Source organism: Mytilus californianus, unplaced genomic scaffold (assembly GCF_021869535.1).
Source record: "Mytilus californianus isolate M0D057914Y unplaced genomic scaffold, xbMytCali1.0.p SCAF_2, whole genome shotgun sequence".
Lineage (NCBI taxonomy): Eukaryota > Metazoa > Mollusca > Bivalvia > Mytilida > Mytilidae > Mytilus > Mytilus californianus.
The window spans coordinates 51,690,440-51,715,265 of NW_026262668.1; the positions used below are offsets into that span (position 1 = coordinate 51,690,440).

The 24,826-nt window shown below is 32.3% G+C and overlaps 1 protein-coding gene across 2 annotated transcripts; it reads right to left on the minus strand.

The window, feature by feature from the left end:
* Positions 1 to 2,126: 2,126 nt before the first annotated feature.
* Positions 2,127 to 23,287, minus strand: LOC127729982 (galactosylgalactosylxylosylprotein 3-beta-glucuronosyltransferase 2-like). 2 transcript variants are annotated; one of them, XR_007994914.1, is made up of 5 exons: positions 23,086 to 23,287; positions 11,521 to 11,987; positions 10,281 to 10,367; positions 8,601 to 8,813; positions 2,127 to 4,903 (listed from the first exon to the last, which is right to left on the minus strand). XR_007994914.1 is itself a non-coding variant. In XM_052237987.1 (5 exons), the coding sequence occupies exons 1-5, from the start codon at positions 18,569 to 18,571 to the stop codon at positions 4,826 to 4,828; spliced, it is 948 nt and encodes a 315-aa protein (XP_052093947.1). In that variant the 5' UTR covers positions 18,572 to 18,945; the 3' UTR covers positions 2,127 to 4,825. The 2 variants fall into 2 exon arrangements, 1 of the variants encoding a protein (XP_052093947.1); XM_052237987.1 differs by lacking the exon at positions 23,086 to 23,287 and adding an exon at positions 18,469 to 18,945.
* Between the last annotated feature and the right edge of the window lie 1,539 nt (positions 23,288 to 24,826).

Here is a 24,826-nt window from a genome sequence, read left to right on the forward strand (position 1 = left end):
TAAAATCAGTTTATATATTGGCCGTTTTCAAACTATTCGGTAACACTTTCAATTGAAACACTAGCAAATTAAACAAGAAGTACTGCCATAATAAAAAGCTCACACCACGATACCCTCATTCCAGACAAAAGCAATGGCAAAGTATATGATTTGTTTAGGAAAATCCAAAAATATTTCGGATGAAAAATAAAATGTAGTGTTATTAAAATGGCATTTCATAGTGAAGATTCTGAGAGAGTTTCATTAAATTCTTATTAGCAGTTTCGAAGGAGAGAGGATACAAAGGCGAACTGTAGTGTTAGGATATAACAAAGTCCATGTCATGCCAATTTGAAAGTTTAACCCCAAAAATCAACCGAATCAAGAAATTGAATAATATGTGCAAAAGAACATCTGCATGTTTGCTTCGCATCACGATGCGTATCTACATGTTTTAGTTACATACAATTCACGCCATCTTCAAATTATTACTTAACAAAAGTTAGTTCTGATTGGTTGCCTGATGGTGCAGCTTACTATAGATTCTATTGGCTTAAGGAAGTTCGCTCCTCTGTTTAAAAAGAACTAGGATTTTAAAAGACTGTTATAAATTGAAAGTATACAAATAGTGGAACTTAGGGAGCTACCATTTGATTTTTATGGGGGGGGGGGGGGGGGCTAGGATGAAAAATTTTGTCCTGCATTTTTTTTTTAGTTGTAATCTCTGTCCTGCCTGTTTATTTTTCACTCTATTCGGTCCCGCCTTTTTATTTTTCACTCTATTCGGCCCTAGCCCACTCCCCTCCCCCACATAAAAATCAAATGGTAGGTCCCTTAGAAAGCAGAAACAATGAAAGGTCAGTGTTCTAGTTTCTGAGATATAAGCAATTGAAAATTTGGCGGGAAATGACTCTCTAGACTCTTGATACATTTGACATTGGCACCTTTTTTCTTTCAAAAACTATGAAAGATTACAAGGACATTTTTTGTGAATTTCAAAAATGGCTTTTTAAACTATATGTATCAAAATGATGAAAAGAAAATTGGGAGTTAGCGGGCAAAATTTTGAATGGCACCACATTGATAAAACTATAGGATTCCGAATATCTGACAAAAAGTCAAAATTAAGAGTAGCGAACATCCTTAAATCAGTTATAGAAAACGAAATTAAATACGAATAAAATAACAGTATGGGTGCTCAAGAACCGATCAATGGATTATACTGCTAAAGGATCACGTCGGCTACACATTGTTAGGTAAGCGATGGTAGCCGAAATTGATCCTTTTATTAGATCGCGTCGAAAACTCATTGTTAAATAAGCGCTGATAAACGAAATTGACAATTTTATTAATTCACATTCCCTTTGCTTAATTTGTATAATACACGGTTCGCTTTATAATAAATGTGCTAATTCACAGATTTTGGTAAAATTTAACATTCAACTTTGGGACTTTGTTATTTTATGAAATATAATGGAATTCATTCTTTCAAAATAGATGTACATTTGTATAGAAAGCACATTAAACGTATCTTAATGTCATTAAATCTTCAAGTACCAATGCATAGATTTTTCTTTAAAATCAAGTTGATAATGCATTCCTGCAATATTTGACAAAAATCTGTGACATGACCAATTTACTGTAACCGGACCTTAATGAAGACAAAGTATACGTAATTGGGCGATATTTTGGATTTTGATGAAATTTTGTATGAATTGATTTAGAAGTCGTTGTACTGAATCTAATACTAGTATCGAAAAAATATATATGGAATTTGATACAGCCAATAAAAACAAATGTGAAATAGGTTTGAAAATATAAAAGTATGTAAATAACGTAAAAAAAAAATGCCTTTTTTTAAATGCGTTATCTAACAAATCCGTCCAAAACGAATATGCGAATACGAATACGAATGCTTGATTTAAATTCGGTAGGAGTAATAAAATAAGTTTTGTAGAGCTTTTAATAGAATACATACGACCATAAACAACAACATTAAAAACACAATCCTTCAAGGAAAACTAAAAATAGAGAAGCATACATAAAAGTTAACACAGCACAAAAATGGCAAAGTAAATTATTCATGTTAAAACTTATGCATTTTATGCATTTTTCATCATTTTGGGGCAAAAAATAAAAAGATGAGAATTTCTTAATTTGTTTAATAACAAGGTCAACAAACATAATTTGAATGATAACAATAATGTAGTGATTGTATAATAATACATTTACCAATGCCAAAGTTATGACATAACGAAAAATGCATTTAGAGGTAATTTTTTGGCAAACCCCCCCAAAATAAATCAACTAAAAATGAGGATTTCTGGAAATCTTAAATAAAATACTGAACAAATGTAATATCATGATAGCAGTGATGCATATACTGTATAAAAACATGGCAAACAATAACAACTGTATAACGTAACACAAAACTACAAAACGAGCTCATTTAAAGCAAAAAATCACAAAAAAATCAGCAAAAAATGAGGATTTCTCGGAATTTTAAATAACAAATTAAGCAAACATAATTTCAATGATAACAATGATGCATATATTGTATAACAGAACACTTAACAATACAAAAATTATCAAATAACAGAAAAATGCATTAAAGGGGCATTAGCTACGAGATATATAAAAACTTAAAATATGAATTTGTTTTGTTTTGTTCAATCATCAATGAAAGTGATATAGTGAAATAATAATTCGCTTATAGCAGCCAATTTGTTTCAATTTTGTCAAAATAAGATAAGAAACATCGCTGATGAATTATTCACTTACAAGTGAATAATTTGACCTCATTGAATCCGTATTCATGTGACCTTCATCTTAACCCCTTAGCTGGAGATGGGTTACTATAAATATAGATAAGAGGATGTGGTATGAGTGCCAATGAGACAACTATCCATCCAAGTCACAATGTGTAAATAGTAAACAATTATACGCATGCACTCAGCTATTAAAAGGAAAAGAATGTCAACATTGAAAGTGAAACAAGGATGAACCATTTGGTTGACTGATTCGATCCACCAAAAATCATTCTTTTAAGAGGTAAAAACGTTGATAAACATACTTTTTCACCTACAATATGAAATCAAACAGACCAAGAAAAATCCAATTAAAACTTGACATCCATTTTGTCACCAGTATCAACATATCAAAATTTGAAAAGCATTTTTTGAAAGGTTCATATATTGTTGCTCGAAAATTGTTTGCAGTCGCCCGCCCACTTTCCGTACTTCACCATTTTAATAACCGCGTTTTCCCCTTAACATAATCAGCAAAAACAGTATAAATGATAGCAGTGACGCATATACTGTATAAGAACATGTAAACAATACCAAATGTATTAAATAACACAAAATTACATGTAAGAGCTCATTTTAAGGCAAAAATCTCTAAAAGAATATCTTTCATCCATATTAAAAAAAAAAAAAAAACAATTTACATGGATTATTTTTCATTAGATTTTCAGGTTGTTTAAGGTAAACATTTGTGACATGGTCCACTGTAGTAATACCTATGCATTTTGGACCTCAATTCAAAGGTCAGCCCCTTTAATTTATATAGCAATATGCAAATAAGATGTGGTATGATTGCCAATGATACCACTCTCCATCAGAGACCAAATGACGTAGAAGTTAACAACTATATGTAATCGTACGGCCTTCAACAATGAGCAAAACCCATACCGCATAATATAAGCTATAAATGACCCCGAAATGACAAATGTAAAACAATTCAAACAAGAAAACTAACGGCCTGATTTATGTACAAAACAATAAACGAAAAACAAATATAATATACAGCAACAAACGACAACCATAGAATTGGCTCTTGACTTGCATGGAAGGTCACCACCAGGTCCAGAAAAAACTAAACTTATAATGTTAGTTTTCTGAGGTCCTGATGATGACCTTTAAATACTGGTTTGACTGTATTTACCCGTTGGTTTTAGTGCCTTTTACTGTTAATTGTCCTTATAAAGTCAGTTTTCTCTAGCCCTGAAGGTGACCTTTATATACAGGTTTGACTGTATATACCCGTTGTTTAAGTGAACTTATATTGTTATTTGTCGATCGTTCCTTTTTAGTATAGCATAAGGTTTGTAAGCGTAATCACAAACTCACTTCTTAGTAGGTATATAAAAAGAAGATGTGGTATGATTGCCAATGAGACAACTCTCCACAAGAGACCAAATGACACAGAAATTAACAACTATATGTTCTTTTTTTACTTGAATGTTCCATAATTAATAATTGTTGTAATTAATGAGAAAAAAGCAAGAAGATACCAAAATAAACAATCAAATCTATATGACAAACAAAAACATTCATCTTGAACTGTAAAAATCTGCAAAATGAAAATAATATTAAGTCACCATGATGTATAGTACTCGACTCTGTAGCGATATATTTTGTCAGTCTATACTCCTTATAGACTGGATTAACCGTCTTGCACGGATTAAGGTCTTCATGTAATTAAAAAAAATCATGGAGTGCTCGTATCGCATCTATACAGATAATTTGATCTATTTTTCACGATTGACTGTATATTATAAAAATAAAATACTTCTAGTTTATAAACTACAAGCTAAAGAAAGTGCATTTTCACATATAAGTCTTTAAAAGGAAGGAACAAGGAAGACAAAGCGAACAATTACGACTCTTTTAGCTTGTATTGATATCATAAATTTCCTTTCTGTGCGCAAATTTGAGAGCAGTTCCATTGTGACGTTAGGTCCTTTTCTTGTTTCGGATTCTTAGGCTCTGACAAAACACTGGTCTGTGCAATGTAGAACATCGAATAATTTAGTCTTGTGATTTGTGGTTTAATAAGACTCTGACTAAACATATATCTCTTCATATTTTGATTGGTCAACTTTCAGACCTGGCTTCACTGTTTTCGTATGCCATACATAGACCTAGAATAGAAAAAAGGCCGAAATTATATGCTAGTTATAGCTTAATGTTATAAAGACAATAGCACAGTTTCATTTAAGAATTACTGTTCGTCTTGTAATATTTAAAACTCAACGGTAACTAAGTAAGCAACCACAACCAACCGAATACTAAGATACATATAGATTCTTACATTGATACCAGTGGATTATCGGATTTATCCAATCGAGATAGTTAAATTAGCAATTTTAAAGTCTGAGCCCTGATAATTTAATTATCGAGATTGGATAAATCCGATAATTCACGAGTAACTATGTAAGAATCTGTTTCTCTAATGATTAAAAAATACATTTTCATTTTTTGTTAAACCAAAATCCCCTTCGAGTGCCTTCCACATTTCACAAAGTTGTCAATTTCATTAACACCTGTTAGCATATTTTGAGCTGATAAAGGTTATGACCCTTAAATTCATCCAATGAATCATCTTCTGAGATCACCGGCAACCACACGTTGATTAAATTTTTTTATACAATGAGTGCAGAAAGGTATATAAATTTTCAAAGAATTAGAGAAATATATTTCTGTCAACAATGTCTAGGTCAAGTTGATCTGTTATACATGTTATAAAAATTATTATTTGTTTTTCAAGTATTGTTTGGTAATGAAACAGGCCGTTGTTTAATATTGCATTAATTGTTTTTACATTGTATCATCCCGAGTCTTTTTATAGTATACTATACAGTAAAAATAATTGGTTTTGCTCATAATTGTTGAAGGCCATACGGTGACCCATGCATTGAAGTAGGTTACATCCACGCCATTTGGACTCTGATTGATGGAGATTATCTCATTGTCAATCATACCTCATCTCCTTATTTCAGGGGCCACGGTGGGCAAGTGGTCTGATTAGTCGTATAATAATGGTACAATGTGCTGAATGGTAGTTGTGTAAATGATAGTATAAGGACTATATGTTTTCCATAATAGATTGTAGAATATTGCAGATAATAACGTGGAAAAAAAAGAAAAAAAGTAGTCGAACTACTGTATCACTAGCCTGTCAACACTGAGGTTGTGAGTTCGAATCCAGCACGTGGTCGGTGCGCTCCTCAGTTTCCAATCTTAATTGACTAGCATTGTCATTTTTCCTACCGAAGGTCGGTTGTTCTCTCCGGGCACTCCGGCTTCCTCCACCAATAAACACTGACCGCCCCGAAATAGCACAATAGTGCTGAAAGTGGCGTTATAAACCTATCAATCAATTAATCCGTATTTCAAATTTAATTGGGCATCCTTTTTAAATGGACTACAACAGTATGTTGAGTGAAACGCGTATAGTAAAGTCACGGTACGTCTTAACCAACGATCAAACTGTATGGTTATCACTTAAACCCAACCAGAAACTTTTCTTGTAAACATTTATCCAGGTAAAAATATATATATATTTGGAGATTCAGTGTCCTTACGCCATATTTCTTATAAAAAAAAACTAATAATGCATTGACCTATAATGGTTTACTTTTATAAATTGTAACTTGGATGGAGGGTTGTCTCATTGGCACTCATACCACATCTTCCTATATCTATTGACATTTTATAATTCATTCACTTTTACCGATATACAAATATGAGCCAAACTATTAACAAGAGGCTCATGAGATCCTGATATCGCTCACCTGTAATTTCAGTTTCAGGCATTTGACTTTTTGTAGATCTTACTTTGCTGAACAATTTTGTCAATTACACTTTCTCTCTTTCTATAATAATATTAAAGAAAATACATAACCCAAAACTGTAAAATTTCCTAAAAATTAACTATTTCTGGACAGTAACCCAACAATAAGTTGTCCTATTGGTCTGAAGATTACTTGGTAGGTAGATCTAAACATGTTTAACACTTTCACCTAGGTCAGTTTTGCTCTTACTGCTTTAGCTTTTGAGATGAAAGCCAAAAACTTCATTTGACCCCTATGTTCTATTTTTAGAAACTGTCGCCATGTTTTTGAATGGGTCAAATCCCCGAATACAATCTATAAACTAGATACCCTAAGGAACATTCAATTAAAGTTTTTAAATATTTTGCCAAGTAGTTTCAGAGAAGATTTTTGAAAAAGTAATCAGACTTTCACAAAAAATGTAAAAAAAAAAGTTTTAAGGGCAATAACTCCTTAAGGGGTCTATTGACTATTTAGATCATGTTGACTTATTTGTAGATCTTACTTAGCTGAACATTTATTGCCATTCATACTTTCTCTCTATCTATTTTAATATTAAAGAAAATAACCAATAACAGTAAAATTTAATAAAAATGAACTATTTCCAACAGTAACCCAACAATGGGTTGTCGAACTTGTCTGAAAATTTCATTACAGATAGATCATAACCCATTTATCACTTTAACTCTTTCACTTTTGCTCTAACTGCTGTAGGTTTTGATATTTAAGCCAAAAACTGCTTTTGTCCCTTACGTTCTATTTTTAGCCATGGCGGCCATGTTTGTTGATGGATCAAAACTTCGGATACAATTTACAAACTAGAGACCCTAAGGAACATTCAATTAAAGTTTTTAAATATTTGGCCAAGTAGTTTCAGAGAAGATTTTTGAAAAAGTAATTAGACTTGCTCGAAAAATGTAAAATATAAACGTTTCAAGGGCAATAACTCCTTAAGGAGTCAATTGACTATTTTGATCATTTGACTTATTTGTAAATCCTACTAAGCTGAACAGTTTTGACATTTACAATTTCTCCCTATCTATTATAATATTAAAGATAATAACCAAAATCAGTAAAATTTCATAAAAATAAACTATTTCGGACAGTAACCCTACACTGGGTGATCCAATTGGTCTGAAAATTTCTTATTCGTCACTTTAACTTCATGTCACTTTTGCTTTAACTGCTATAGTTTTTGAGATGAAAGCCAAAAACTGCATTTGACCCCTATGTTCTATTTTTAGCCATGGCGGCCATGTTTGTTAATGGATCAAAACTTCGAATAAATTTTATAAACCAGTTACCCTAAGGAACATTCAGTTAAAGTTTAGAAGTATAAGGCCCATTAGTTTCAGAGGAGAAGATTTTTAAATATTGGCAAACATGATGAACAAATTGTGTAAAATTGTCTTTAAAGGACAATAACTCCTTAAGGGTTCAATTGACAATTTTGCTTTTAACATTTAACTTTTTTGTAGATCTTACTTTGCTGAACATTTTTGCCGTTTACAGTTTATCTTTATCTTCAATAATATTCAATATAATAACAAAAAACTGCAAAATTTCCTTAAAATTACCAATTTAGTGGCAGCAACCCAACAATGGGTTGTTCGGTTTGTCTGAAAATTTCAGGGCTGATAGATATTGACCTATTGGACATTTTTATTTCTTGTCAGATTTGCTCTAAATGCTTTAGTTTTTGAGATATAAGCCAAAAACTGCATTTCACCCCTATGTTCTATTTTTAGCCATGGCGGCCATGTTTGTTGATGGATCAAAACTTCGGATACAATATATAAACTAGATACCCTAAGAAACATTCATTTAAAGTTTGAACTTGAAGGTATTTGGCCCAGTGGTTTCAGAGGAGAAGATTCTTGAAATAGTTTACGACGACGACGACGACGACAGACGACTGACAACGACGGACGCCAAGTGATGGCATAAGCTCACGGACCGGTGAGCTAAAATCCCGTCATTTGTTTTAGATTCCTACGCATACAACCTTTGTACAGTTGTCTGCCTTTGGTTCAATTTCTTCCCTTGTACAACATTGTTCCAAGAAATGAGTTTCTGCCATACAACACGTATCTGCTGGTACTATAGTCTCAAATCGCATTGGATAATAATTCCATAAAACATCGGTATTGATAGCAAAACCAGCCATGTCTACAGGAAACACTCGATGGTTTGACCACCACGCGCTGAAGTTCGTCACCTACAAATACAAAAAGAAACGTTACTATAGCGGACGATTCCTTTTTTATTTTAGAAATTCTGCTTTCAAGTTCAAATTATTTATAAATTGTTTTAAATAGAGCCAAAACTATAGGCTAAACCCTTGGTGATTTAGAGTTTAACATATTATATGAGTGTCAGTATTGGGGGAAGGGGGGTCCAATTGTGTATTTCGTTAATTTTTAGGTCATGTTTCTCTTTTCTTTTCTTTTTTGGCCAATTTTTCTCTATTCTATTTTATTTGGCACCTAATAATTCTGTACTCTTTATTTTTTGTTATCCTTTTTGTCCATTATTCCCTATAATGTAAAACCCATTACGATCCTCTCATATTAGAAATATTGAAAACGTTTGTTCAACTCAAACTGTGAGCCAAGGCTCCGTGTTGAAGGCCGTACTTTGACTATAATGGTTTACTTTTACAAATTGTGACTTGGATGGAGAGTTGTCTCATTGGCACTCATACCACATCTTCCTATATCTATTAGTTATTTGTGATCATTCATCGAATTGATAGGACATCAGCGGGGGGAAATCGGACGTTTTATCGTCATAGTTTAAACTATTTTAACGAACAAAAATCATCAATGCCCATTTCAGTACGTGAAAAAAATTTAATCCATTTCTTACTTATTTACAATATAAGACAATAGAATGATATATTTTAATTAAACAGCACATTTAATTAAACACAGCACTAAAAGTCTGAATAGCTTGCACTACAAAAATCACGACCTCATTTTAAACCAGGAACTCTCTGAACTTATATATTACATATATGTTTTGCCCTGACACTTATATCACATTGATCATACATCATGGGCTCTTGATATATCTCATCTACAATATTGATCATAATTCCACAAGAACTGTTCGTTGCTTCCAAACTTTGGGACAGGACAATTTTTTAGCCCTCCCCCTTTTATCTAAAGTCCTTTATTTGTTTGTGCTTTCTTTTGGTTTCTATTATTTTCGCGTCTGTCTGTGACATATTAACATTAATATACTACAAATGACATGTATTTTCTATTTACTATTAGTAATTAGTCCTAGTTCACTATCCACAGCGGTCACTGATAATATTTCTATATTTTGTCTGGATTTTTTAAAACTTTTTATGATCCTTTAAAATAACGGAATCCGTCAAGTAAGACCCCGTTCCTTCATAAGTTTGTAATAAAAAAAAATTCAATTTTTAACCAAACCAACACAACTCCATGAGTTTTTGCTAAAATGAGCTATCGAAAGTACAATTGAACGGATAAGTCAGGCGCTTTTGATATTCTTGAACAAGAACTAGGTTTTTACCCCCCCCCCCCCCCAATTTTACAAAGCCTATATTTGTCACTGTGAATCAGTTTGAAATAGGTAATGTACACTTTAATTTTTCGATAAAATGTACTGCATCCATTTGCAAAAACTATGATTACGACTATTTTATTATTACCTTTCCATCTTTGACGATAGGTTTCTCTAACCTCATTTTCCCAGAGAATCCAACAGGCCACATGGAAAGTTTTTTAGTGTACCTCATCTACAACATAATAAAATAGCGTTTTCGTTCATAAAGATGCATGAAATATTTGCCACTGGATGTTAAGCGACAATAAACTAAATATCAACTATTCATTTATTCCTTTTATAAAAATAACTATTAAGACTGAGGAATTCAGTAACTATTGGGAAATAAAACTCACTAACGATATCAGGGTTATAATTAAGTACGCCAGTCTACAAGAGACTCACCAGTGGCGATCGAATCAAAACTGTTGGAAAGACAAATTACGAAGTTGAAGAGCATTAAAAAAAATATTTAGAAAATTGAGCCAGTTACTGTTGTTCGTATGTTTGGTAGATGTTCATCAATTGAGTCAAGTATAAGGTGAAGTTGAAATTTTTTAGTCAGTTGCGTTATATTTCTGTGATGCATGTATTTACACAGTTCTGGCTGCTGGGTCCCAACTATTGTTACAGTAACCAATTATGTCTGTTTGGCTTGCTCATCCAATTTTGTCAATAGAAATGAACTACAAACAACTGTCATGCAAGTGAAGGGTAGCTTTAAAACCAGGTTTAACCAACCAATTTCTTTGGTAAATGCCTGTACCATGTCAGGAATATGACAGTTTTTTTTCCATTCGTTCTGTTGGTTTATATAGTCTATCGTTTGATTTTATCAGGTTTTAGGGACTTCCCCCTTTTTGAATTTACCTTGAAGATCGGTATTTTTGTTAATGCTTGTTTTGAAAGTTTGTTTTAAAAAGTGATTAATGTACCGAAACTAGTTAGATCTTATCGTAAGAGCAAATAGCAAAAGGTTCAACCAAACTCACTGAACCGTAATCAGATAATTAGCTTTCAATGGCATTTTAAAACTTGGTGCAACTTGTGTAACTAGCTGTCAGTTACTGCGAGTACTCTTAGATCTTTACTTAGTGTCTTTTTGTTGTGTGGATGTATAAATACCCTGCCACGTCCGGTCTATATTCTTGTTAGATGTTTTTCTGCTTTGTATCGATCTGATGAGTTAAGCCCTTTTCAACTGACTTTGATAGTTTGTTTTTATGTTCGCGCTCGACCTTTTTGAAACTGTCTTGCTCTAAATTCATAATGTTGCAAGCAAAAACATTTTAAACATGGACTTTACTGAGCTTTTGTAGTTCGATCATTTATACATAATTACAAACCTCTTCAAACAAACGTAGATCGTAAGTATTGTCATCATCCGCAAAATAGACAACTGCCGGTTCTCCAAAACGGTGATTCTTGGTTATCCATTGAATAGCTGCATTTTTCTGATCATTTCCTTTTGAAGCATTTGATGATTTTCTTTTTGCTTGTGCTATATACGTAAAGGAAATATTGGAAGTCTGTAATAAATCGTGTACGTTGTGGTTTGTAAAAGTCCAGTCCTCAACAACAATCCAATGTAAGCGTCTAACATTCCGTAGAGTATTTGCAAGTCGTGTTAAATCTGCCATTTGTGTTAATCTATAATACGTTGGCGTCACGGTGTAGATTAGAGGAACGTCTTTAGGTTTTATACGGGCTTTTGTGTCTGCGATCGATTGATCTGTTGTATCTGGCAATTCTATTAACCCTTTAAGTTGCCTTAATGCAGTCTTTCCATAAATACGCTGTTTTACCTTTAGACCTGGATAGAATAAAGCAGTGCTATCTAAAAATTATTTTAGTCAGTCATGGGCTTACAAGTCCACTTTTTTTGTATGATAACAAAATTACTATTGATATTAAAATAAGACGATGTGGTATGATTGCCAATGGGACAACTCTCCACCAGAGACAAAATGACGTAAAAGTTTTAAACTATAGGTCACCATACGGCCTTCAACAATGAGAAAAACCAATACCGCAGAGCATTTACTTCTTGGTCATTCACTGACGTCCTGGGCTCTCGGTCATAAAACTTTACTCAGTACTCGGAGTACAAAATTTGTGCTCGAAACACCAAATCCAGGATTTTGATTGGTTGATTTCCGAGTCGGAGTACGAAAATCGTGCTCGAAAGTTTTATGACCGCAAGGCCTGACATTTCTTAAACATAATCCTCACTTTAGCAAGGGTCGTAACTTGTAATATTACTACATACAGTGACCATGCACCCTTACATATTCAATTCAAGACTAATTTTTCTATTAAACGTAATGTTGTTCAGTCTAAATTGTAGGATGCAGAGGCATCTGAATTCTTTCGATGGAATGAGGAATATAAGGATACGTGTCGTAATGCACTTTTAATAAACTCTGACAAGATAAAGTCGACACTCCAGAATATAGATTGATTGTTGGTTGCTTCAGTAACGTCCAGTGGCAAATCCAGAATATAGAAGCTGAGTCTAAGGATGATATGGATTCATGTGTGAACGATTTTACCCGTCTTTTCATTGACATTATGGCTCCTTTTTTTTTTAACAAAGTCATAAAAGTGGTACTGAAATAAAACGAAATCATAAGGAAAGCAAAATATGTAATCATATTGATAAGCCTTGGTTTGATCAACAGTGTAAGGAACTTTATGTAAATTACTGCAAAACTTTAGCTATATTTAATTGCTATAAATCAAAGAATAACCATGTTGAATTGAATAGTGTGAAGAAGACCTATAAAGACTATGAACGTAAACGTAGACGTTTATATATATGCGAAATGAAGGCGATACCCTATGTAAATTGAGGAAGGACAATCTTAAGAAATTTTATTCTGTATTCAAAAAGAGGAGAAAGATAAACTGATCTAACAGTAACTGACTTTTTTAATTATTTCAAAACTCTAGTATCTAATACTGACGAGCACAACAGAAGACCAGAAATGCCAGATAATGAATGTGTTTTTGAAGAACTAGATATGGATATTACCATTGATGAACTTATAAAAGCTATTCCCGACTTAAAACACGGGAAAAGTCATGGCCCTGATTGTTTGTTAAACGAATTTTTCACTGAGTTTCAGGAGATCGTATTTCCCTATATATGTACTATTTTCAATGCTGTTCTGAGCTCCGGATATTTTCCGTCCACTTGGTCTGATGCTATTCTAGTGCCAGTATTTAAGTCCGGGGAAGTAAACAACCCAGCAAATTACCGTGGTATAAGTCTTGGCAGCAATCTAGGTAAACTATTCACAACTATATTGAACAGTAGATTATTAAAGTGGGCATTAATGAACGATATTTTATCTGAAGCACAATTTGGTTTCCGTAATGGTTACAGTACAGTAGATGTTGTGTTTTGTATATATTCTGTCATACAAAATACTTTCTGTAAAGGTTATAGATTATATTGTTGCTTTTTAAAAGCGTTTGTTTCAGTTGATCGTCCATGTTTGTTGCACAAAATTTCTTAATTAGGAATCAGAGGAAAATTGCTTAATATTTTTAAATCTATGTATAGCAATGCAAGATCTTGTATTAGATTCAGTGGATTTAATTCTAAATATTTTTCAAATAGCCTTGACTTAATGCAAGGAGAAGTTCTTTCACCTATATTATTTTCATTTTATGTTAATGACTTCGAGAAAGAATTCATCATTAATGAAAACTGTGCACTTGAATTTCAGGACATAACACTTTTTTTATTAATGTATGATGATGATATGATATTGATGTCAGAATCAATCCAAGGCTTGCAAAATATGTTAAATACTTTATCTAGTTATACTGAGAAATGGGATCTTTCAGTTAACACCAAAAAAAACCAAGATAGTAGTTTTCCGTAAAGATGGGAAAATCAGACCAAATGAGACATGGATTTATAATGGTAAAACTTTAAATGTTGTTATCTGGGTGTGTTATTTCATTATAATTGTAAATTTTATATTACTGAACAAGTTAGGAAAGCTATGTTTAGTATGAGGAAAAAGGCGTCATCCTTATACCTGAACACTGTTACTTCTATTAGTTTATTTGACACTTATGTATGTAGTATTTTAATGTTTGGTTGTGAAGTATGGGGTGTTCATAGAGCATCAAATGTAGAAAAAGTTCACTTGGACTATTGTAAAATATTACTAGGGGTCAAGAGGTCGACTGCTAATGTAATGTAAATTATGAATTAGGAAGATTTCCATTGTTATATGATCGAAATTTTAGGATGCTCAAATTATGGTTTAATATTCATGGTAGTGAAAATTGTATTATGAAGTCATGCTACAAAGAATTAGTAGCAAATAGTAATAAATGCAACTAGAGGCCCTAAAGAGCCTGTGTAGTTCACCTTGGTCTATGTGCATATTAAGCAAAGGACGCAGATGGATTCATGACAAAATTGTGTTTTGGTGATGGTGATGTGTTTGTAGATCTTACTTTACTGAACACACAATTATCTCTATCTATAATGAACTTGGCCCAGTAGTTACAGTGGCAAATATTTTGTAAAAATTTACAAAAATTTACAAAATTTATGAAAATTGTAAAAAATTGACTATAAAGGGCAATAACTCCTTAAGGGGTCAATTGACAATTTTGGTCATGTTGACTTATTTGTAGATCTTACTTTGCTGTACATTATTGCTGTTTACAGTTTATCTCTATCTATAATAATATTCAAGATAATAACCAAAAGCTGCAAAATTTTCTTAAAATTACCAATTCAGGGGCAGCAACCCAACAACGTGTTGCCTGATTGGTCTGAAAGCTTCAGGGCAGATAGCTCTTGACCTAATGAACAATTTTATCCTCGTCAGATTTGCTCTAAATGCTTTGGTTTCAGAGATATGAGCCAAAAACTGCATTTTACCCTATGTACTATTTTTTAGCCATGTCGGCCATCTTGGTTCGCGGGCGGGGTCATCGGACACATTTTTTAAACTAGATACCCTAATGATGATTTTTGACAAGTTTGGTTAAATTTGTCTTAGTAGTTTCAGAGGAGAAGATTTTTGTAAAAGATTACAAAAATTTACGAAAAATGGTTAAACATTGACTATAAAGGGCAATAACTCCTTAAGGGGTCAACTGACCATTTTGGTCATGTTGACTTATTTGTAGATCTTACTTTGCTGAACATTATTGCTGTTTACAGTTTATCTCTATCTATAATAATATTCAAGATAATAACCAAAAACGGCAAAATTTCCTTAAAATAACCAATTCAGGGGCAGCAACCCAACAACGGGTTGTCCGATTCATCTGAAAATTTCAGGGCAGATAGATCTTGACCTGATTAACAATTTTATCCCATGTGACTGTCAGATTTGCTCTAAATGCTTTGGTTTCAGAGGTATAAGCCAAAATCTACATTTTACCCCTATGTTCTATTTTTAGCCATGGCGGCCATCTTGGTTGGTTGGCCGGGTCACCGGACACATTTTTTAAACTAGATACCCCAATGATGATTGTGCTTAAGTTTGGTTTAATTTGGCCAAGTAGTTTCAGAGGAGAAGATTTTTGTAAAAGTTAACGACGACGGACGACGACGGAGACGACGACGGACGACAACGACGACGGACGCCAAGTGATGAGAAAAGCTCACTTGGCCCTTTGGGCTAGGTGAGCTAAAAACTGGACAACTTGTATTAAAACACTGTTATATGATCTTGGTATGAATAATTATTGGGACAACCAATTGGTACTTTGTTTGGATAATTCATTTTTACAATTAACCAAACAACGGTTATATGACCAAGGTAAGCAAGAGTTACATTTTACGCTTGAAACATCCCCAAAGTGTAGAATATATAAGTATAGTGTGTCAAATGTAGAACTACAATTTTGTTTACGAAAATGTATTCCTCTAATTTCTCGTAAATGGGTAACGAAAATTCGACTATCCCCACTAAATCTATGTATTAAAACTGGTCGATTATATGGAATTTGTTAAAATGGTAGATTGTGTATTATGTGTGGTCTAAATGTAGTAGAGGATGAATGTCATTTTATTTTACAATGTAAAAATTATGCTGATATACGTAAGAAACTTATCAAGAAATATTATTGGTCTAGACCTTCAACTTATAAACTAGTACAATTACTTTCTGTTGAAAACACTAAAGAACTTTGTAATATTGGAAAGTACTTACTGTATGCGTTTAAGTGCAGAAACAATATTTAAGCCATGTTTATATTATATGTATTTTGAAACTCACAAACTGTTTAACATGTGACTGATATTTCTGACGTTCAACTTGTAAATTGTATATTTATGCATACTATACTAATGAACTGTATTGTTCAAAGTAACAAAAAATTGAAATGTACAAGAGAAAATAAAATAAAACTTTTCCCCATTACATAAGAGATTAATGATTTGATGTAAGAAGCAACGGATTAGTGATTTGTTTAAAAAGGTTATAATTCGAAATAAACATAACTTTTTTCCATAAAAGATTAATAATTAGCTAAAACAATATCGATTTTATAGTCATTTAATACTTCAAAATTAAAAAAAAAGTTGAATATGTTTTATCTACCTGATTGCCTAAGTGTTACTATGAAACACGTGTACATGGAGTTTCTTTCGAAAGGAAATCCTTTATCTTATCAAAATCTTCAGAATTTACTGCTGTTGAATTATTGTCTTCCCATAATATAATTCGCCAATAGCTTTTCAGTATGCATTGACCTTAAACACGAGACATCTCGTTAGTATTTCGGCAACCGCACAGCGCAAGTGCGAGGGGGAAAATCGTGATGAAAGAATGAGTAAACAAACAAAGATGTTAGATAGTGTTAATTTATTCTAAAAGAAAAATATAATACACCAATTCATTTAACAACTGTTTTACAAAGGTCAATTACAATTAGAAACATCGCTCTATGGCATGTCTATCATCTCACTTATTTTTCACATGCTCTATGGTTCTGTGTTGATTGTTTATTAAGGTAACGTTCGGTAAACTTCGGCAACGAAAGTTGATTAGTAGGCAAAATTTTCACTGAATAATATATTTTTTGTCGATTATATGTTATGGATTCGTAATAAATGTAAAATGAATCGTGCATAGATGACTTAGTTTACTAGTATATATACATCACAGATACTTGTCTCTGAATAAATACTTACTAATATATATCGTTTTTTATATAGATTAGACAGTTGGTTTTCCTGTTTGAATTGTTTTACACTATAGAGTCATTTTGGGGCACTTATAGCTTGCTGTTCGGTGTGAGCCAATGCTCCGTGTTGAAGGCCGTACTTTGAACTTTAATTGTTAACTTTTTATACATTGTGACTTGGATGGAGAGTTGTCTCATTGGCACTCATACCACATCTTCTTATTTATATATATATAAGCTGTATTAAAGCATAAACGTATTTTTTTTCAGAGACAAATGTCTGTGATATACAAGCATTGGTTCAATAATTTCCTTACCATTATAATTTGAAGAAACTCGTTTCATATGAATTTGTAATAACTAATTAAACAAAATACTGACATCCTTAAAGGGAATTAGCTACGAGATATGAAAAAAAATTAGAATATGATTTAGTTTGGTTCAATCATTAATAAAAGTGAAATAATGAAATAATAATTCGCTTTTAGCAGCCAATTTGATTCAATTTTGTCAAAATAAACAAAGAAACATCGCTGATGAATTATTCTATTCACTTGCAAGTGAATAATTCGACCTCATTGAATCCGTATTCATGTGACCTTCAATTTAAACCATTAGCTAGAGATTGGTTACGCATGTTTTAGTCGTGTTTAGCCACTAAAAGGATAAGAATGTCAACATTGAAAGTGAAACAAAGGTGAACCATTTTGTTGACTGATTCGATCCACAAAAGATCATTCTTATACAGGTAAAAACGATAATTAACTTATTTTTTTTAACCTATAACACGAAATCAAACAGACATAGAAGATCCAATTGCACGATCGAGGTCGCTATCTATTTATATTTATGTTTATGTTTATATCGGGTTATGTGACCGTCGGCAGTCTTCTGAGGTCATCTCGATAGTTAATTAGATGGTGTCTAGACTAAAATACACACGAAATTCTAATGAATATTATCGAGTACATGCATTGTTAACTGTTTATTTCACAGACTTATTGTAATTTGGATATACGTTTTAGTATGTTATAAATCAAATATGAGAATTTGAGTCAATTCGGTGAACTTGATTTTGACAGCTAATGCCCTTTTAAATAAGCTTCCCTGATATTTATACCTACCTTTTTGAGAGTCCATGGATAGCAATACCATCAGTACTGTAATTAAAATCAGCATGCAAAGCACATTAAACTTATTACCGTCCTTTACACAAAGTCTCCCCATCTCGTTCTTTAAGTCAGGAAAGCGTATATACGTTTGTTTTTTGCTTGCCAAGGCATATATCTAATCAAGCCAGATAACATCTCAGACCTTATTACGGAAACTTTCAAGTCTACGTCAAGTCAATTTCGGCGATTAAGAAATTCATTATATACCTCTACTATGTTTAAATGGTTAATAGCAGAGGGTTTGGATGGGAGGTCCTTCATTTTCGTATTCTTTAATTTTTTGGTCACTTTTCTCTATTCTTTATACTGTTTGCCCATTATTCTCTATTCTTTATATTTTAGCACCTCATTATTCTCAATAAATGTATTTAATTTTATGGTATATTTTTCTCTATTCTTTATATTTTCTGCCCACTATTCTCTATTCTGTAAACCCCCATCCACACCCTCATAACACGGTTGGATTGATGTCTCTTGACACGTGGATTTTTGTTTCCACTTCAACTATTCTAAGTAAACATGTTATTTAAATGAAACCAATCAACCTATTCATTCATTGTTACTTTGATCATAGCTTCGTATCATGTCATCTGGTAAATGAAGTATAATAACACGTATGAGTTAACAAATAATAACAAGATTACTATATTTTTAAAACAACTACTATTTCAGTGCTAATATGATACACTGACTTATATTTGATGTATTAAAGTAACATGGTAATAACCACAGGTACAAGTCGATAGGGGGCCTCGGTGGCCAAGTGGTCTAAGTAGTCGAACCTCTGTATCAATAGCCTCAGGCCTGTCAACGCTGAGGTTGTGAGTTGGAATCCCACACATGACAGGTGCACTGAAAGTGGCGTTAAACACCAATCAATCAACCAATACAAGGCGGTATATACATGTTTACATATATTTAAAAACAGCTCGTCTTGTACCTCAGAACAACAACAGGACCATGCCGAATAATCCTATGCAGTCTATACCACCACAGAACACCACAGGACAATAGGACAGGCGTACAAGAGGACAAAGGGAACGGAACAATATTGTATCTAATCAAAATAAACACTTATATTAAATATCTTAATGTATGTGGTTTACAGTCTAAACTAAAATTTACTGAATTTTCAAATATCTTTCATACATATGATGTATTAGTTTTTGTTGAAACTAAATTAGATGATTTAGATATAATTGATATTCCTGACGGTTTTTCATATGTAACAAAGAATAGAATAGGTGCGACAAAAAAGTCAGGTGGAATAGTAATTATATACAAAAAAAAATTTGAAACAATACATCAGTTTTATAGAAAGTGAAAGTCAATATGTACAGTGGTTTAGATTTCAAAAATGTCTACTAAACTGTGAAAAAGATGTATTATTTGGTGCTGTTTATATACCACCGGAAAATTCTAAATATGGAAATACTGATGCATTTGAAGAAATTGAAAATGAATTATTGACATTTGCTGATAAATTTAATTCGTTTGTCTCTCTTATTGGAGATTTTAATGCAAAAACGGGAACACGAGATGATTTTATTGTTCCCGACGAGTCATTGATTGATATTTTTGAGTTAGAAAGTGACAATGAAATTTTGTCATATATGTTAGACTATGAACAATTGAAGCTTCAAAATATACCGTTATCTCGAACATCTGAGTGTCATTGTAATATTAATAATTATGGTCATAGATTGTTAGATATGTGTAAAAACTCAATATTTATATAGCTAACTCCAGACTTGGTTCTGATATAGGTATTGGACGTACTACATGTAAAAATGTTAGTGTTATTGATAATTTGCTTTTATCAGCAAAACTGTTCTCTTTAGTAGATGAATTTGAAATACTTGATTTTGTACCACTTTTTTCTGATGTTCACAATGCAATACACATTGTTTTTAAATCAGTATTGACACATAATGAAATTACACATGATACGTCACAAAACTCTACTTCAATCAAGTGGAACGACAATAAAAGAAACGAGTTTGTAAATACTTTTCACAATAGTCAAGATCAGCTGACCAATATTATGAATGACCTTGAAAACATATACACACGTGATACATGTACCCAACAAGACATTGACAACGTCACCGGAGAAATAAATGAGCTTTTTCACAATACTGCAAAGACAACACTTTCAAAACCGCACTACAAATCACGAAAGAAACCGAACTCAAAACCCTGGTACACTAATAAATGTCTTTCGTCGAGAAAAAAATTTCATAAAGCCAGAAAACGTTATAACGTTTTTAAAAATGAAGCAACACGCAAACAACTACTCGAGACAAGTAAATCATACAAGATGGTTACAAACCAAGCATACAAAAACTATCAATTTGACTTCGAACAAAAATTGAGAAATACATAAAAAAAAACAAGGGAAAGAGTTTTGGAAAATTTTAAATAAATTTGTTACAAAAAAAGATGAGAAATGTGAAATATCTGTAGAAACATTATATGATTATTTTAAATCCATGAATGAAAATAATATACATGATGAAATTGATATAGATATTGATGTTAATAGTTTACCACCAGATATAGAAGAATTATTAAATTCTCCAATAACAGCAGATGAAATAAAATGTGCTGTAAAAAATTTAAAGAATAATAAATCTGCTGGATATGATAACATATTGAATGAATATATTAAATGTACATTAGATGATATGATGAATGTGTATGTAATGTTATTTAACATTGTGTTAGATACGGGTATTATACCAGAATGCTGGACCAAAGGAATAATGGTTCCAATTTTCAAGAATAAGGGTTCTAAATCTGACCCGAATTCTTACAGAGGTATAACTCTCAATTCATGTCTAAGTAAAACATTCACTGCTGTGCTCAATAACAGATTAAATAAATTGACAGATGAAATAGGCTTAATTACAGAAGCACAGGCTGGGTTCAGAAAAGGGTTTTCTACTATGGATAATATTTTTATTTTACATTCACTTATTTCTATCTATTTTTCATTTGGTAAAAAATTATTTTGCTCGTTCATTGATTTCAAAAGTGCATTTGATACAGTTTGGAGAGCTGGTTTGTGGCAAAAGATGCTACAGTATAATATTCAAGGCAAAATATTGAGAGTTATACACAACATGTATCAGAATATCCAGACATGTATTAGAATGGGAAAGGATATTTCTGCATTTTTTAGTTGTGATATAGGAGTGAAACAAGGGGAGAATTTATCCCCCTTTCTTTTTTCCCTCTTTTTGAATGATCTGGAGAAATTTTTACTAGATAATGATGTAAAAGACCTTGAAAATATATCAGATAAATGCCAAGAAATCTTATTATGTTATGTAAAAATCTTTATAATATTATATGCAGATGACACAGTTATTTTATCTGAGTCAGAGGAGGATCTGCAACATGCATTGGCAGTTTTTGAGCAATATTGTAATGAATGGAAACTCACAGTTAATACAAGTAAAACTAAAATTGTAATTTTCAGTAAAAAGAAATACAAGGTTAAATCAGAATTTAAAATTTATGGTAAAAATATTGATGTCTTAGACTCATATACTTATCTGGGTATTGTATTTAATTATAATGGCTCTTTTTGTTCAGCTAGAAAAAAATTATTGGAACAGTCCAATAAAGCATTGTATGCACTATATAGAAAGATAAGAAATATTGCAATTCCCGTAGATATACAGCTAAAGTTATTTGATTGTCTTATTCTACCTATAATGATTTACTCTAGTGAAGTATGGGGATTTGAAAATAAACAGGGACTGGAACGGATGCATTTGCAGTTTTGTAAAAATATTCTGCACGTGAGAAAAAGTACTCCAAATTTTATGGTTTACGGGGAACTTGGTCGTTATCCCATTGATATTACTATTAAACTACGCATGGTTATGTTTTGGAATGATATGCTCTCAAATGAGAATAAATTATCTAATATTTTATATAGACTTATGTTACAACTTCACCAGAGTAAACCCAAACATTTTAAATGGGTTGCGTACATCAAATCCATTCTTGATGAAAGTGGTCTTACTTTTATATGGAATGATCAGATACCTGTGAATAGAGAAATGTTGAAATCTCTTGTCAAACAAAAACTTGTAGATCAGTTTATACAACAATGGTTTTCTGTAATTAATAATTCTTCAAGAGGAGAATTCTATGGTAAATTCAAAAATATATTTGAATTAGAACCCTATCTAGTACGATTGGGAAATACTGATAGATTGCATATGGCTAAATTTGGATGCTCAAATCTTAAATTCCCAATTGAAACGGGAAGATGGAAAAATATTTTAAAAGAAAATAGGATATGTCATCTATGTAATCAAAATATTGGCGACGAATATCATTATATGTGTGTTTGTTCACATCCTAGTGTGTCACTTCTTAGACAAAATCTCGTACCTAATTATTACTTACAATATCCTTCAAGGCAGAAATTAATCGGTTTACTTTCATTGTGCAACATAAAGGTGTATAGGAAAGTATGTACTTTTCTTAGAAAGATTACTTATTTGTTGTAGATACAATTTTTATACATTATATATATATTTAGGTACTCACAATCAGTGAATAAATAGGAAGATATCTGTACAAATGTAATCCTTTAAACTTAATAGGTAATATATAATGTATATATCTCAATGTCATGAAAATCACGTGCTATTATACATTACTCTGCTGTCGATTTATGTGTATACTTTATCATGTTTTGACCTCTTGTACACGTTTGTGTCTGAGGAAATAAAATATTTTGTCTTGTCTTGTCTTGTACCTGTTTTTATAACGTTATATATAGTCTCTGACATATGATGTTTCTCATCGGATATCTATATATGCATGTTATGCATCAATGAACACACAGATAAATCATATTACCTGTATTTCAATTCAATTTTAACAATTTGATTGAAAATCAGATCTATTGTAACTCGCTTACTCGTCTTATGACATAAATCATCTATCCCTCCTCCCAAAAAAATGAAAGAAGAACATAAACAGAAATAAAACATACAACGTGTATTCCTTTTCCTTAATAATTACATTAGATGTATGTTTCATTATTATACGTTATTTTGATTGGCTCATTCTTCATTTCAAAATGAATTGCATGAATTGAAACATACATGATGACACACGTTTCCACAATAAAGTGCAGCTGACTGACCTAAGGGGGCCCGCTCCAGTCACGCTTCAGTGATTCCCAATATAATCAACCAAATTTTTCCCACGAAAGAGGGGGGGGGGGGCGAGCCCCCCAGGGCCCCCTGGATCTGCCTATATCCCTTGTACTCTCATATTTGGCAATTCGGTACTTGTAAATAGAGGATTATTGCATGGAGTGCTAGCAATGATTTCCTTAAAACAAGTTTATAAATTTAGATATTCAGTGGCGGATCCAGAACTTTTCATAAAAGGGGGGGGGGGGGGGCGTTGACTGACCTAAGGGGGGGCCGCTTCAGTGATTCCCTATATAATCAACCAAATTTATCCCACGAAAGTGGGGCCCATGCCCCCCAAAGTTTTTAAAATTTTGATAACTTTCTTAAACAATTCTGGATTTGTACCAAACTTGGACAGAAGCTTGTTTATGATCAAAAGCTAGTCTCTAGAAGGAAATTTTGTAAAAATATATTTCCTATTTTTTGTATATAACTTATAAATGGACTTAGTTTTTCTTCCTGTTAACATTACATACAGTCTGTAGTTAAAGTTTTTAAAACATTTATTAGATTCATAAACCATTCTGGATTTTTACCAAACTTGGACAGAAGCTTCTTACAATCAAAAGATAGTATCTATAAGAACATTTTTAATAATTTTTCCCGATTTTTGTTGAGCCTGTGACTAGCAGCAAAAGTAGGCGAGACACTGGGTTCCGCGGAACCCTTTCGGATTTTTTTATAAACAACTTATTTCTTACGTTTAACATACTCTCCTGTTTAAGTTGCACTCGAAATTCGTGGTCTCATTCTCGTCGAACCACTTCATAAAACCACTGTCCAGAGACATATAATACCATTGATATTATATATAATTAATTGTATTATATTTCTCTGGTAAAACCTATCTATGGGATTACTAATAATTTAGTTTTGATCTGAATATGCTTGAAATATTTGTCACTGGGCGTTAGGCATACAGCAGTCAATCAAATATGTATAACATTCAACGTTTTGCATTTGTAAATGTTAAATTTCAAAACATTTTGCGATGTCGGTTTACACCTATTAACCGTCCGCTTCCGATCTGCATCGCAAATTTTGAACCGCGCTGAAGCTTTTACTCCTAGCATCAAATCGTT